Genomic DNA, 16,483 nt, shown 5'->3' on the forward strand with positions numbered 1-16,483 from the left:
GGCCTCCCCTCTTCTTCTTAGGCACTGGCCTCTCATGACTCCCAGCCCATCACATTCTGTCAAGTCCATTAATAAGCAGCAAATATATCTCAGCTGCTATTAGTTTTTTCCCCATACTTTATTTTGAATTCTGTTTTGAGAGTTCTAAATTAGTTGCAGTGATAAGATGCATTAAGTTTCCTGGGTCTTTGGAGGAGAAAAGTGGTTCAGAAATGATCTCAGCAGTTTGCATTTCCTGAGCTGGTTGTGGTTCACTTACTCACCTTATTAACTAAAAGAGCAGGTGATTCATACAAAGTCATGTTAGGATGTAGCAACCAGGGCTTTTGAAAGGACCACCCATTAAGTGCAAATAAATAACCATGTGGCTGCACAGTGGACTCTAAAAGCAGTGGGCTATTGATGAGAATGAATAATGCATGCTTTCTGATAGTGTTTGCTGCATGTGGCAGAATGTTAAAAGGGGAAAAACCCTCCGCATAATGTCTAGGTTCAGTCAACCTTTGCATTTGAAGAGAAGCCTATCATCTGCCACTTTAATACCAGTATCACCATCATCAATTTGGAATTTCATGGTTACAACTTGTAGAATCAATTAGCAGATCTTCTTGTGTCTTGTCCCTTCTGTGGCCAAGGATAGCACTAACAAGAAGGGTTAACAGTAGGGAAGGGGATGGTGGGGTAGTTGGTGGGGAGGAGAATTGGCTGCTAGAAACTTATGCTATGCAGAGTAATTTCTGAGACATAAGGGCTGGATGTCCTACCAGTTTTGAGATTTCACTGGGGCTGACAGTACTCAGTTAAAAAAATTGGTCTCTACAATATGCACATAGTTACTGAAAAGTCTTCACAGTATTGTTGCAATGGTACCCATGTTTATGTTCTTTAATTATGTTATGGGTTGCATTTTGCTGCCACAGATGTCTGGAACTTGGTCATGTCTTATTTAATGGAATGGACATTTCAGTTATAATTTAAAATACTTATTTTTTTCTACTGCTAAGTGAAAGATGAGTCTACATAACTTAATTTATAGTCATAGTTGTATTGATTTTTTTTGTCCTACAAGTTTATAGCTTTGAAATTGAATCTTTCAGGGTGTAGTGAGTTTATAATATTTACATTATATTAGCAACCACAAACAAAATGTTTGTTCTGGGGTCATTAGTCATATTTGAATCTATACTAAAGAAAAACTGTAGGTCAATATATAAGAGAAGTCAGGGTCTATTTTCCTGCTAAAACTTCCAACACAATACAACAGAATATGAAAGGATTAAGTAATGATGATACAGATAAACGACCAAAGATGAAGACTGGATTGTATAATAAAGGAGAAAAAGGAGTTCTTAAGAATTAAAGACCCTTTCTATATTTGAAAATATGTGTCTGGGTGTTGACTGAGTCTTCCTTTATTTCAGAAGCTCATAAAACTGTAGTGCAGCAAGTCTATTTATTTCTGTGCATGGAATGTTTTCACAATAAGACCTCTCCAGGTTTAGTGGTCATTACATCAGTTCTCTCACCTTTTACTGATGAAATATCTGCCCTTTTGTTCCCAGCACTTAAGAAACCTTAAATGTTGTAATGGGAGAGAACTGAGAAGATAAATAGCAGGACAAATGAACACCTAAAATACTGAAAGATTAAATGGCCATTTCAGAGACCTATGAGCTATCATTTACCGGGTAAAGATCTTACTAAGCGTTTGGTCTGCAGTAATTCATATTTGCCCATATTCACTTGGAGGAGAGTGATGTGAAGCCAGGGCCTTCTTCTGGGAGTCCCTCTCTCCTTTTCCTCCCTCCCCTATCTGAATAATGAGTGGCAAGTGTCCCTCTTCCACAAATTGATTTTTTTTTTTTTTTTTTGAGATGGAGTCTCTTACTGTGTTTCTTAGGGTGGCCTTGCACACCTGGGCTCAGCCTTCTGAGTAGCTGGGATCACAGGCATGGGCCCCTGAACCAATAAACGTAACTTGGATGTACCTCTCTGAGACCCCCTAGGACTGTGCCCTATCAATAGTTCTCCTTCATTTTGACCTTCAGTTTCTCTTTTTTTCTTTGTTCCATTCCTTCTTCCCGTACGTATTTTCAGTTTCTCTAAATTCTTATAAACAAATGAAGCTCATTCTCGCCAGTGTTCTGGGTTCCTGCCTTCCCCTCACACACTCTGGTGTTGGCCACGTGGAGGTGTCTTCAGGTGCTCACATGCTCTTTGAACCCTTCCCAAGAGCCCAGGAGCTAAGCTGCTCCCTAGGCCGTGGAGACAGCTCCTTAGCAGGTCAGATTGCACAATGTCCATTCTTATCTTTCTTAACCTTTCTGTAGAAGCATAGGACTCCTCAGAGCTGCTTCGTAAAATCTTGCTTTCTTTTTGGTAATCAGAGACATTATTTTTTCCTTTAAGAACTTTTTTTTTTTTTTTTTTCTGCATTGTGCTACCTCAATCGAGATATTTCCGTGTTAGGCAACCTTGTAGGTCACCCCACACTCCAGGTCGTTCAGAGCAGTCGTCTGCCTCCTGAGTGTGGGTTTTCTGATGATCTTCACCAGATGCTTCCTCTTTGTTCCTTCTGTCATACACACTTTGCACTTTGCACTTCCCCATCTTCATGTCGAAAGCTCAACTGACCTTCAAGGTGGCGTAAGGTGGTTATGAGGCTCCCTGCCTGGCCAGAGGGCCTGGGTTCTCATGGCATCTGCACACACTGCTCAGGTTTGATGTTGGGTGAGTTATTTACCTCCTGTGATTCTTCGCTTCCTTATCATGGAGTGGAATAGCAATAGCTCTGTCCTCACATACGTCAGTGAAGGGATTGACTTCTGTAAAGGTCAAATACTGAAACGGTCCTTGGCAGAGTGAGTCCTCTTTGTACTTTTGATATTTCTGCTATCTCATTCTGCTTTCTCAATAAACCTTTCCTGATCTCCTGACCTCAACTACCGTCTCCTCTTTAGGTGAAGCTCTTATTGTTTATCACTCTTATGGCACTTACCATCACTTATATTTCAGGTGTCTCTCTGTCTTCTCCTCCTGCTAGATTGGAGTGGTCTTTTCCTTACTTATGTCCCCTTCCACGTCTTCACACTTGGTGCACACTTCCAAAAAGATCTTTCCCCACAAAGATCAAGCCTGTTTTTCTAGAATAAGTTTGGAACATCTGACAGTCTTGAGATCACTCTGCTTGTTGGATTTTTAGGAGAGATCCCCAAAGACACGTTGAGGATACTTTGCAGGACTAGACTAGGAGTTGGAGAAGGTTACTTGTGATTAGTCTTGTTTTGATCCTTCTGACTTAGTAGATGTAACTCACTTTAATGCCCTGTTTGGGAAAATGGGGTTGCATGAATGTGTGCATCACTGCCTGTATTTTCCCTACCCCCAAATTGTCTTGCAGTACATTTTTATAATGCTTAATATTTTTATTGTGACAAGGGAATAAATTATAGTGAAAATGTTTTTTTTTTCTGAATTTTTATTATACTTAAATTTTTGTGGTATTTAAAATTGTGAGATTGAGACATGGATTGACAATTCTTACTACAGTTCTCTCTCCTCAGGGAACATTCCCATCCCATAAATTTTGGTGATATTAGAATTGCCAAATAGAAGCTTTGACTGAATCAAAACATTGGCAACAATACCTCTAAATGAGAATTACCAGGCATTGAAGAAACCTGAAGGAGATCATTGTGACAGAACACATATTGACAGGAAGCCAAAAATATACACACATGACATTGTTTCATTTTTCCATTTTACAATAAAAATTTTGACCATTTAAAAGAAAGAGGCCAGTCCTTTGTTCAAAATAGGTATTTGTGGATAGAACCAAAAGTTTTAAGCCAGGCGCAGTGACACACGCCTGTAATCCCAGTTTGGGAAGCTGAGACAGGAGGATCTTGAGTTCAAAGCCAGCCTCAGCAAAAGCAAGACACTAAGCAACTTCTTGATATCCTGCCTCTAAATAAAATACAAAATAGGGCTGGGGATGTGGCTCAGTGGTTGAGTGCCCCTGAGTTCAATCCCCAGTAGCCTCCTACCCGCTAACAAAAAAAGTTTTTTAGGTTTTTTCACTTTATTTTTACTGAAAATACTTTCAGATTATGCTGTGCTTATTTATTCTTTTAAAATTATTTTCTTAAGGTTAAAAAAACAAAGATTCTTTTTTCTTTTATCCCAGCATGTTTCAGCTAGGTAGATCAGTAACTTGGATTCTTCCAACCTAAGTAATCATAAAGTTCCTTGTCTGAATTTTTCTGCAGGTGAAACTCATGGGCAAGTTGTAACTTTATGTTACAGTTGGTTGTCTGAGGATAGGCAGTTAATATGCTGGGGACACACGCTGCACTTTGTCAAGATCCCTTGACTCATTCCCAGCATCCTAATAAAGCAGATGTATTTTCTCCTGATTATGACATGGAAATAAAATCAAAAAGAGATTGCTTCTTGTCTTCATGCCATGATGAAGCTGTAATCAAACTAGATGTAACACTCCAGACTCTGCCACATACTCTTGTATATTCATGTCGGGCTTTGCTGAAGACCGGGAGTCATCTCCTGCATTATAATCTGTTTGCTGTCATCCTTAAGAACTCTGTTCTGAGGATTATAGGTGAAGTGATTAATTAATCCAAGTCTACATTTTCAAAGTAGAAATGTTGCAGTGGATGAGACCTTTGTATAAAAGAAGTGCCTAGATATTACTAGTCCAGAGAAAGAAGATCTACATAGTAACAGCGCATGATGTAGTGAATACGGGAACTTTCGGATGATATGGAGAGATTTGATATCTTGTTTTTTTGTATATATCATTTACTGTATGCCATTGACTTTCATGATGTCACAGAATTGTGTTGTTCATTGTTGGAGCAACATCAAGTAAAAATATGCTAATCAGAAATGGAATTGGAGGTGTCATGGAAAATGTAGTATAGGAAGTACACACTGTGGGTTTGGGGTAGGTTATGCCTTGAAACTGTGTCATTATGCAAGGGGGCACTTTCTTTTCTTTTACTAGTGCATTATAGTTGTACATAACAGTTGGGTCCATTATGACATAATCATACATGCATGGAATTTAATTTACTCCATTTCTGTCCTGATTTACTTGCCTTTATTCCTCCTCTTACTCTGTTTTCTTCTACTCTACTGGTCTGCCTTCCACTCATTTGTTTATTTTTAATAGGTGCTTTATATACATACATAAAGGTAGAATTCACTGTGCTATATTTACATATGCACATAGTGTAATTTTGTCAAATTACAAGAGCCCCTTTCCCATCCCTCCTCCCTGCCTATCAGTCTCCTTCTACTGCACTGACCTTCCCTCTATCTTTTTTTTTTTTTTTTGGTAATTTTGCAGGAAAGGGATTTTTAAATTTTTTTCTCATTTATCATATATAATTCATGTCTTTCCATACCAATATATTTTCATGTCTTTCTGATTAATGAAATGTCTCATTTTCTTAACGACTTCAAAGTATTATCAAAATCAATGAGTACTGTATGAATTGCCAGGTTCTCTGGCCCTGGATTTGTCTTCATGGGGTGTTTCAGAATCTAGATTTGAAACACTTTGTTGTCTTTTAATTACGCTTAGACCTTCTCTGATTCAGTGCCTAACGCTGAGGCTCTGGGTAGCATCCTAGCTCTTTCAACAAGGCCATGATCCCATTCTCTCCTGTTCAAGTTTTTTCCTTGAGAACTGTGTGTCCCCCGTTCCTTTGCTCTAGCCCTTCATGCACGAGAGAGAACATTCCACAACCACACGGATGTATTTTCATCGTGGGGGTGGTCAGCGCTATCACTGGGGCTTCCATTCAGAAAAAGGCTGGTTCTGGTGGAGAAGATTTTCCAAAGACGGGATTGGGAGGGTGAGGAGAGACTTCATTCCAATCGGGAAGCACTCCTCCTACCCTTTTCAGGATCTCCTCCTCACTCTTGCCCTCTTTTGTGTGAGGGTAATGAATCCGTGTCCTTACCTGTTTAAAGTCACCATGGATGTTCCCAAAGCAGGACTGTAGGGATTAAAAGCTGTAACTGGCCTGGAACTTTCCCAGCCTATAAATTCTAAACAAAATCTAATAAAATGTTGCATTCTGATAGCTCTGTAGAGATGTCCTAGTTTTGTATAACTTTTCTATTTCAAAAAAAAGATAGAAATGAGTTAACCTTTCATTTGTGGAGTTATTTAAGAATTCCTTAGATAACCTTTTCAAACAGGTTCTGAACATATTAGAGAAGCTCTGAAAATGTATGGGCATTAGTGAACAAATTTAGTTTTTCACGGCCCCCCCCCCTAGAAGAAATACTCCATATCTGTGTGTTCAATTAAAAACAAAATACTAAATGGTTCATCCAAAGTAAGTGTTTAGGATTAATTGTTGAGAAGAGTGTTTATGTGTTAAGCCTTAAGATTTGAAGGAAGAGAAAGGGAATGAGTCAACAGCTAACACCTTCAATTTTGGCAAAATTTAGGCCATTTTTATGGTGCTGTACTGTCTTAACATTTCAGGAATTTAATCCATTTTGTTGATAAAATTTAAGATACTTACCGTATATCCCCCCCCCCCCAAAGGATCAATGTAGGTATAATTGAAATTGCTCAGTGTGTGTTAAATATTTCTTACATGTTCTTAGGGAAAAAGGAGTCTGTGGCTAAGGACTTGATATTTTGAACATTAATTAAGGAAGAAGTGAATCTAGCCTACTACTTAGCTGAATATTACTCTTCAGTAGCAAACAGGTGAAAGCAAAGTTTCTGGCAGATGACATGTGTCCCCACGAAGTGCAGGTTTCAGTATTAGTGTCCTATGAAACAGCATTAGCTTGCTTTAGAACAAAGAGAAGTTCCCCATTTGCATTGAGCATGGTGTGATCCTGAAGACTTACACACACTGTCTACAACAATGTCAACCAAATATGTCCTACATTGGTATGTGTTTACTTATGTTTTTACAAATGGGTTTTATGTACAGGAAACAAATTCATCTTAGATTCATGAAACTGAATTTATAATTAAATGGTTCTCATAGGCTACAAAGAGGTAAAAGGAAAATGTTTTAATTTAGCTTTCCAGGTTTGGTAATTTTTTTTTATATTGCTTGGTTTCTATTTTAAGTTAGAAGTCACTTTTTTTTTCTTCAGAGGATCGTGGATATATTGTAAAACTCTGGGCCTGAGAACTCTTCCCACTTATTATTTTCTCAACATTCCTACACAGCACTAAACTGAATGTCATGTTGGTTGGTGTGTGAGAATTGTGATTAGCCTCGCATCGATTTTACTCTTTTGGAATGGTAATTTTAAAATATCTGTAGGCTGATGTTGCTTTGCATTGAAAGATGGTTTGGTTGGTTTAGGAAGTACTCTTGCTCACAGAGACTGGGCGTAGGGCAAATCTTGCCAGGCAGGACCACTGATGGCTGGTAGATGACTCGCTGAAAATAGGTAAAGGGAAACAACTGAGTGTCTTTTATAAATAACCACAACACTGTCAAAGTGTTCCGTGCCAGGGAAGCTCATGAAACTTTTCTTTTCTGACAGTTATGACTTCATCTGAGATGTCTTCAGTGTGTAGTTCCATCCTGACTCATTACTGAAGCTGATACACTATCCTGAAAACATTTCCTACATGTAATCGAGAACATTTTAAAAGTTATATGCCTTGGTAAATATTTAGGTGTTACTTTACAAATTTTTATTTCTAATTTTTCAAAAATTATTTTTATTTTTAAGTTTCTTTATGTATATTTTTTATTTATATATGACAGCAGAATGCATTACAATTCTTATTACCCATATAGAGCACTCTTTTATTTTTAATTTTCAATAAGCTTCACAGACATCGAAATCATGTAGAAAGACTATCCAATCATAGTGATTAAACTGGCTGGCTCTCAATTTAATCTTGAGAGTATGATGATATTAGTTTTTATGAGAGAACTTTATTGATAATATCACATTTTCCCCATGCTTAACATTTTATTTAGTGCCATATACATTCATAAAAAAATCTTTTTCCCCCAAAACAGAATAAATTTTAAAATCTTCATTATACTGATTAGGAAATTTGAGACCCAGAGCAAAGGTGACTTGGTTCAGACTCAGTACGTTCTTGATGGTGGAGTCTGGCACCCAGCACATTGGCTGTTTTTTAGCCAACTTCACTCTGAATACTAGATGGCTTGTTTTTGACGCAAGCCCTGAGGGAAAGATTTTATAATTTTAATTTTTTCCTGCATGTCATTTTGTCAGTGGCTTTTTCACTTTTATTTTCTCAAATGAATTCTAACTTTTCATTCATTTGACCTTCAGGTAGTTTGGCTTAAGGTAAGAAAAATATTAAGTGCATATTAGGAATGTTTTGGATGAATTAGATCATGTTAGTAGCCAAGTTGTGTGGTAGTTTGTGAGAACCGTAGTTGTTTAATGGAATTCCATGGTAATTAACTTGCATGAAGGTGCTTTGGACCTGTGTGTCCTGGGGATTTTTTGTATAAAATAAACACAACTCGGATGATTTGAATGGCTAAGCAGAGTCTTTCCTGTTCTGGACTGCCTTCCTAGAAGGAAAGAGATGAACTATTAGAAAAACTTTGAAGATCATCTCCTTTTTTATAGTATCTGATTTACAAAATATTTCAAATTATTGCTCACCTTTGATCTCCCAAACTTTCATACAAATGTAAAATACAAATATTCATATAGATATAAATTTTTCAATTTTACATAGCTATGTAGTTTTCATATTGAAGTTCCCAATAGAACTGATGTTTTTAGTGTTTTTTAGATATGTTATAATGGCATTATGTAAGACCACAGTTTTTACCACAAAATTTGAACAGTAGGTGATCAATAAAATTTTCTTTAAGGAAAGATATATCTGTCAGCACCAAAATTTGACAGAATCCTTCTAATATTTGTTTTGAAGAGAAAATTAGGGCCTATTCTTTGTCCTTTTATCATCATCATCATTATTATTCATTGTTATTATTAGTATGCAGTTGCTTCCAAGGACCAAAAAAAAAAAATCACTTTACCTGGCTTACATAACTAGTAAGTTGTTCTTTTATTTGCTTTTCTGATGAAGAATGTGGAGAAACAAAGGTTTAGAAGTTTCATGAAAGTTCATACATGCGTACTTACTCTTTATGAGAATTACCAATAAGCAAGAGAAAGCTAGTGCCAGCCAAGAGAGTGTGGTTAATCTGACAACCATTCCATGATGTCAGTCTCCAGAGGGGGTGGGTGCATATTACGTGGGTGCAAACTCTGAGTTCCTCAACAGGTGTCAGCCAAAAGAACTGGGCTGGTGTGGCCATTAACCACCACTGAAACTGTAACCTTTCTAGACCTACCTCTGGTTTTCCAGGTTCCCATCTCAGGTTGCTTTGATCAACTAGCACTGCAAAAGGGTGTGGGACTTGAAAACATTTCTTCTAGAACATTGGTTTATAGCCAATGGGATTAATTAAATACAGTCTGGGTTTTATAAAGCAAAGGGAATAGAATTGGTTATAAGACCATTGTGGGAGATTTAGCATATATATGTGTGTGTATATCTATTTGCTTTAAAATATTAAACTCTTTGATATTTTAAAAATGAATCTGTAGGAAGTGTTGATAGGGGACTTGACAATGTTACTTCCTCAGAAGTCTTTTATGTTTAGCTTATTAACCCAAGACAAAGTGCAGCTCAAATTTTTTAGCTTTCATGAATAAAAATTTGAGGCCGTGATTGAATTTTAACTAAGGCAATTGAATTCTTTCCCATCCTAATGATGAAAGTAGAGTTTCTTGTTTGCTTGAACCAAGTGATGAAGAGGACATGAGAATTCAGGGAAGATGGAAGGATGGTTCTTCCATGATCACCTGGGACTCATTCAAAACAAGAGCAATGAACTTGATGACTAATCTATAATTTTTATCTTTGTCTAGAAACTGATTTCTTCATATAATGGGCTGTTAATCTATTTAAAAAGACTCACTGCCTCCCAAATCTTAAGTACATAAAAGCATTCAAATCAATGAAGCAGACTGATTTTTAACAGCAGTATGGCAACAGTAGATTACTGTACAGACTTCCTTTACACATATACAGAGAGAGCAGGAACTTGCTTGGAATTTGGTATAAAACACATACCAAACATCCTTTAGATACCATTTTTTAAAGTTTTTATTTTTAATGTATATTTTTAAGTACAGTGCTTCTAATGGCTGGTTCTAGAATGTGGGTTTGTGAAATCCATGTTTGCTATACTGTTGTAGTTTATAAGCATGGAATTACTTAAGAATTATAAAATTAAATGTTAAGGAAAGGAACTAACATTTATTGTAGACCTGTAGTCAAATGTTGTACTGATGCCTCACTTGAAATTCCCACTAAATTGATTTTTGTTATTTTACAGGAAATAGTGGGACAACAGTGTTACATAACTTACCCAAGGATTCAAGGTGGATGTGCTGTGGAGATAGAATTCTTATTAACACCTTACAAGACAACCATGACCCAGTGTCCAGAGTTTCCCTGAAACAATTCTAGTCCAACATTTACCAGATTAAACTCAAAATACTTTTCTCTATTGCTATTTATTGTTAATTATTTTCTACATCAGGTTGACCATTGTGACAGAGAGGTTTCTTGTGATTTTAAAGGACAGCTCCTGATTTTCTTTCCTTTGGGATGTGAGGATTGAGATCAACTGTAGAGTGTGTTGTTGTATGAACGCATGGAACTTAGTCTGCATTCGGCATCTGAGGGTCCTTTCTGTGCCATTCAACTGCTAGTGAATGGCCTGAATGTGGACCAATGCAAAGGCAGCCTTAGCCCTTTGGGTTTTGCTTTGGTTTAGGTTTAAGTGACTTCAGGGGAGAATTAAATAGTAACTTGTTGAAATATGCATCTCTTTTTCAACTTAAAAGTTCCAACTTTCTCCACCAAATGATTTTTTTTTCCATCTACAGAAGTTAATAGAAATGAGGGAAATTATTAGACTCCATGCCCATGTTCTCCCTTATTTCCTAAGAGTGTGGATGCAAAGGTTCTTTGGCAAATAGGAAGATGAAAAGCTAACTTTTTTCCTTACTTTCCCCACATCCCTATCTGTGACCCTTTTAAAGAAGGTGACATTCCTGGGCTGGAAGCTCTGCCTGGTTGCCAGCCTCTTGGTGGAGTCCCCTCTGACCTCCTCAATGGTGTCTTCTTTCCTACCAGATGTTGTTGGACTTGGCCTTTTGCTTATTATACAACACCATGAACTCAGATAGGACTTCCTAATAGGTAAAGGAGGGTGCTAGTGGCCAATAGCTGCTTGGTGCTGCTTAAAGAGTTAAGTGACTATGTATGTTTAGGATTAGGATTTTGCCTGCACCTAGGAAACATTGGATTTTCATTTACCCCTGAAAGTAAGCAAGGTCTTCACTCCATTGTGTTGGGAACTCACCAGATGACCCTGCTGTTCCAGGGATCTAGTGCATTCTACAAGTCTTTCTCTGCTACCTCACTATAGCTCACACAAGTAAATTACCTGAAAGTTGGGGGTATTTACTTAACTTTGCATTTGAAAAAAGAACAGAATTAAAGACAAATGCTCTTACCACAACTTGATTATGTTCACTTCTTACCCAGAAAAGCAGTGCAGCTGGACTTAGAGAATAGAATGTGACTTTAATTGTGTTTCGGAAAACCAATTTTAGTAACTTAGATTTTAGGTTTGTAAACCAACAGGACTTTAACCTCTGGGGATTGCTATATAGAATTTCATGCTGTGGGTGTCAGAATGCAGCACCCCTGTTATGCTCACAATGCACACTACATTTATTTGTCTCATGGTCCGTAATTTCTAGGTTGGGAATTGGGAGAAGATACTTACTGCAGGCCTATCAGGTTTCTTCTCTTTTAGTTCAACCTAGTGTACCAAAATGAATTTTGAAATATCAGAACTAAAATTATAATTGATATAAACCGACCATGTACACTGGCTTATTAAGAATTCACTGAGAGTTACAAATTATAATTTAAAATATTGATCAGAGTTATTTTTATTTTCATTTATTGCTTTGCATTAAAACTAAATTTTATTTTATTTTAATATTTATTTTTTAGTTGTTTTTGGACACAATACCTTTATTTCACTTATTTATTTTTATGTGGGGCTGAGGATCGAACCCAGAGTCTTGCACATGCAAGGTGAGTGCTCTACCGCTGAGCCACCACCCCAGCCCCCTAAATTTTATTTTTACCATATATTTTGCTCCTACTTCTGCTTGAAAAATTGTGAATTGTCTAAAATAGATTTTGACCAAAAGCCATTTTTTAAAGACATGTAAGAGAATTTTTTGGATAACGTGATAAAGACTTTTCTTGAAAATAAGGTTATTTTAATCATCTTTCAATTTATTGCTTTTCCCCCCTCCAACTGTTGAAGTCATTTCAGACAGAAAATTTGGATAGAGTGGAGAGACAAATTTTACTGAAGAGTAGTGCTTTCTATTTCACACCTGACTTTTAAAAGATGAACGTGGGTTATTTTACTATCATGAATCATGATTCCATGGAGTGTAATGAATAAACAGCTCATTTTCAGTACTGAATGGATATTTTCAAAAAGATGACTGATTAAGGAGAATGCTATAATTCTCCCAGTAGTAAACACTGACCTGGGCCAGACCTAGATGGTCTCTTGGACTCTCCAGCTTCTGCTGGGACCTGGGAAGGTGGTCCCCCTCTGCTGGACACCTTTCATTTGTAGGACTGAAGGGGACCGTGATGTAATTTTGGCCATGTTTCCTATGGGAAAAGCAACTGATATCTTTTGAAAAACCAACATTTCAGTGGATTCTCATGGATATGATACTAGAAAAATGCATTTGAAGAAAAAAAAAGGTTTCCTATTTTTTAATGCACCAATGGTGAATTATGAATTTTTAATTATGAATTTATAATTTATTATTTTTCTGGTTTAATGCTTTGGTATCAGAGAAGAAAAATTCATGATTCAAATAGAACCAGTTGAGCTTATGTGATGGTGCATGCGTGTAGTCCTATCCCCTCAGCAAGACTAAGACAAGTGGTTTTCTAGTTTGAATTGAACCTGAACAACACAGCAAGATCCTGTCTTAAAGAAAAAAGAAATAGTAGGCCCTCAGATACACCAGTGGTTCTTTAATCAGAATGGAAGAAAGAGCTTCAAGATAGAGAAGTAACTTTTGAATGGAAAAGGCCATTAAAGGCCCTTTACCTGGCATATATAATTCAGATTCTATCAGGAGACAATTTTATATTACTATGGAACTATTCGTTTAAGCCAAAAGTACCTTGAAAAGCAATGAATACAGATCAGACACACTAGGAAATTAAATATAGCTAGAGAAAGTGTACTTTCCACTCTTGCTCTTCGTTGGTTAGAAGAGTGAATCCTGCCCTCAGGTCTTTAAGATGTGTTTGCGTATAGAAACAGATGAATGAAGGAGCTTGAAGAGAGTTGTAGTTTGAGATTATTTCTTAGAAATTCCCGATTTGTGCTTTATTGCAGCTATGCAGAATGTACTTTAAAAGGATGAAGCCCAGCGGGCGTGGTGGCGCTCACCTGTAATCCTAGAGGCTGGGGAGGTTGAGGCAGGAGGATATCGAGATCGAAGCTAGCTTCAGCAAAGGCGAGGCACTACCAACTCAGTGAGGCCCTGTCTCTAAATAAAATAGGGCTGGGGACAAGGCTCAGTGGTTAAGTGTCCCTGAATTCAATCCTCAGTACCCCCCCCCCCAAAAAAAAGATGAAGCCTATATAGACCTAGAGTGACTGCCACTGCCATTTTTACGTTTTTGACTCATGTTTAGTTTTTATTTTTAATTGTGATACAATACGTGTAGCACAATGTGCTCCGCCATCCATTTCCCTGGGACCAAGCCCCTTGCTCTTCACCTGAGCCTCGCGCCTTGACGGCTGGCCAGTAACCCCTTTTGTCTTGTCTTCTGTTTGCTTCCAGAGCTCCAAGATGGGAGGCAAGCTCAGCAAGAAGAAGAAGGGCTACAATGTGAATGACGAGAAGGCCAAGGACAAAGACAAGAAGGCCGAAGGCACGGGCACCGAAGAGGAGGGGACCCCGAAGGAGAGCGAGCCCCAGGCGGCCGCCGACGCGGCCGAGGCCAAGGAGAGCCAGGAGGAGAAGCCCGACAAGGCGGCGGACGCCGAGGGCAAAGCAGAGGCGCAGGAAGGCGGCGACAAGGCGGCGGCCGCGGCCAAGGAGGAGGCGCCCAAGGCTGAGCCCGAGAAGAGCGAGGGCGGCGCTGAGGAGCAGCCCGAGCCCGCGGCTGCGCCCGCGCAGGAGCCGGGGCCCGGGGCCGCGGAAGCGCCCAGCGCGGCCGAGGCGGGCGCGGCGGAGAGCTCGGCCAGCGCGCCCGGGGACGGCGCGGGCAAGGAGGAAGGGGAACCCAAAAAGACTGAGGCTCCCGCAGCTCCTGCCACCCAGGAAACGAAAAGTGACGGGGCCCCGGCCTCAGACTCAAAACCTAGCAGCGCCGAGGCGGCCGCCTGCCCCAAGGAGCCCCCTGCAGCCTCGGAAGCGCCTAGTAGTACCAAGGCTCCAGCGCCCGCAGCGCCCGCCGACGAGCCCCAGCCCGGAGAGGCCCCAGCTGCCGAGCAGAGCGTGGCCGTGAAAGAGTAACCGGGACGCCTAGGGAAATGCCACTTACAAACAGCCTCTCTCTCTTTCTCTCTCTCCCTCTCTCTCTCTCTCCTCTCTCTCTCTCTCTCTCTCTCTCTCTCTCTCTCTCTCTGTCTCTCACACTGTCTCTCACTCTCTCTGTCTCTCTCCTATACTAACTTGTTTCAAATCGGAAGTAAGGATATGTATTGCCCAAGGGGGGAAAAGGATGCTGTCCCATCGAGGGAGGGAGGGGGTGGGAGAATCCAAATAGTATTTTTGTGGGGAAATATCTAATATACCTTCAGTCAACTTTACCAATAAGTCCTGGATTTTGAAGATGAGCGTCTGAAAGTACAGTACATGGTTCGTACGTGAACTGCTGCGCACGCACGACTCCACCGCTAGGAGCCCAGTCTCTCCGCTTCTGCCTGGGAGTTGGGAGTGGGGCGTTTGATGCTGCCCACAGGGCCTGTGCCAAGGCAATCAGATCTTTAGGAAAGCAGTATTTTCTGTGTTTTCTTTTTAATTTACAGCCTTTCTTATTTTGATATTTTTTTAATGTTGTGGATGAATGCCAACTTTCAGACGGAGCCCACTTAGCTTGTCCATATGTATCTCGATGCCAACCCTCCATTCTTCCTCTCCAGATAATTTTTGGGAGTAACAAACATTCTCTCATCGTACTTAGCCTACCTAGATTTCTCATGACGAGTTAATGCATGTCCGTGGTTGGGTGCACCTGTAGTTCTGTTTATTGGTCAGTGGAAATGAAAAAAAAAAAAGTCTGCGTTCATTGCAGTTCCAGTTTCTCTTCATTCTGTGTCACAGACACCAACACACCACTCATTGGAAAATGGAAAAAAAAATAAAAAATAAAAAAATAAAAAAATGTACAATGGATGCATTGAAATTATATGTAATTGTATAAATGGTGCAACAGTAATAAAGTTAAACAATTAAAAAGAAGTTAGAAAGACTGCTGGTTTTCTTTTACTCCCCCCCTCCTGACCTCCCCTCGGTAAATTACCTCGTTAAAGAACAGCACTGTATGGGTATTTTTTTCTCCGCTCCCTCCCCCCCTCAACATTTTTTTTTGGTATGGAAGCTTAAAGTAAGATCCTCAAATTTTTTGACACACACACACACACACACACATATATATTTATACATATATGTCAAATATATATATAAATATGACTGAACCTAGAGGTGCTTCACACACCAAGCTACATCCCCAGTCCTTTTTATTTTATTTTGAGACAGAGTCTCCAAGTTGCTAAAGCTGGCCTTGAAGTTGTGATCCTCCTGAGTGGGCCTCCCATTCCCCGGGGTTACAGGCATGTGCCACTATTGCCCAGCACCATTACCTTTCAAAGTAGCTGGGTCAGTGCTGGTAAATTAAGCTGAAAATGTCCTATCTATATATATGCATCTTATGAAACATGGGTATAATAACTTTACTTAGAAAGAACAAATATTTTGTACAAAGTTATTAAAGAATAATAAATAGATCTGATCTTGAAAACTGTGAGGAAAAGAACACTAAGATCTTGTAGAAACACCATATGAATATATAAACGAGAAAGCCATGATAAGCATTCTGTGCAATCCCTCTTCCCTTCTGTTTTTGTTATATCATGATGGCCAGGAAAGGGGACCAAGGCAGGCAGTGAGAGTGAAAGCTTGGAACTGGCCTTCATGGTGGCTGGATCTCTGACCCAGTTCTGACACTGACAGCGTGGCTTATAAGTCAGTTCCCACCTCTCCACAGACCTTCCTGGCTTCACCTATAGGAGGGCACAGACTTTATAACCTCTAAGGCAAGGCACCT

The 16,483-nt window shown here is 39.2% G+C and overlaps 1 protein-coding gene across 2 annotated transcripts in view; it reads left to right on the top strand.

Moving 5' to 3' along the window:
* Positions 1-15,618, top strand: part of Basp1 (brain abundant membrane attached signal protein 1) — a 52,680-nt gene extending 37,062 nt beyond the window's left edge. For both annotated transcript variants that reach the window (XM_040273373.2, XM_078016825.1), the window contains exon 2: positions 13,993-15,618. In XM_040273373.2, coding sequence (XP_040129307.2) covers positions 14,002-14,670 — 669 coding nt within the window. In that variant the 5' untranslated portion in view covers positions 13,993-14,001 and the 3' untranslated portion in view covers positions 14,671-15,618. The remainder of the gene's footprint in view (positions 1-13,992) is intronic.
* Positions 15,619-16,483: the final 865 nt, after the last annotated feature.

Source organism: Ictidomys tridecemlineatus, chromosome 1 (genome assembly GCF_052094955.1).
Source record: "Ictidomys tridecemlineatus isolate mIctTri1 chromosome 1, mIctTri1.hap1, whole genome shotgun sequence".
Taxonomy (NCBI): Eukaryota; Metazoa; Chordata; class Mammalia; order Rodentia; family Sciuridae; genus Ictidomys; species Ictidomys tridecemlineatus.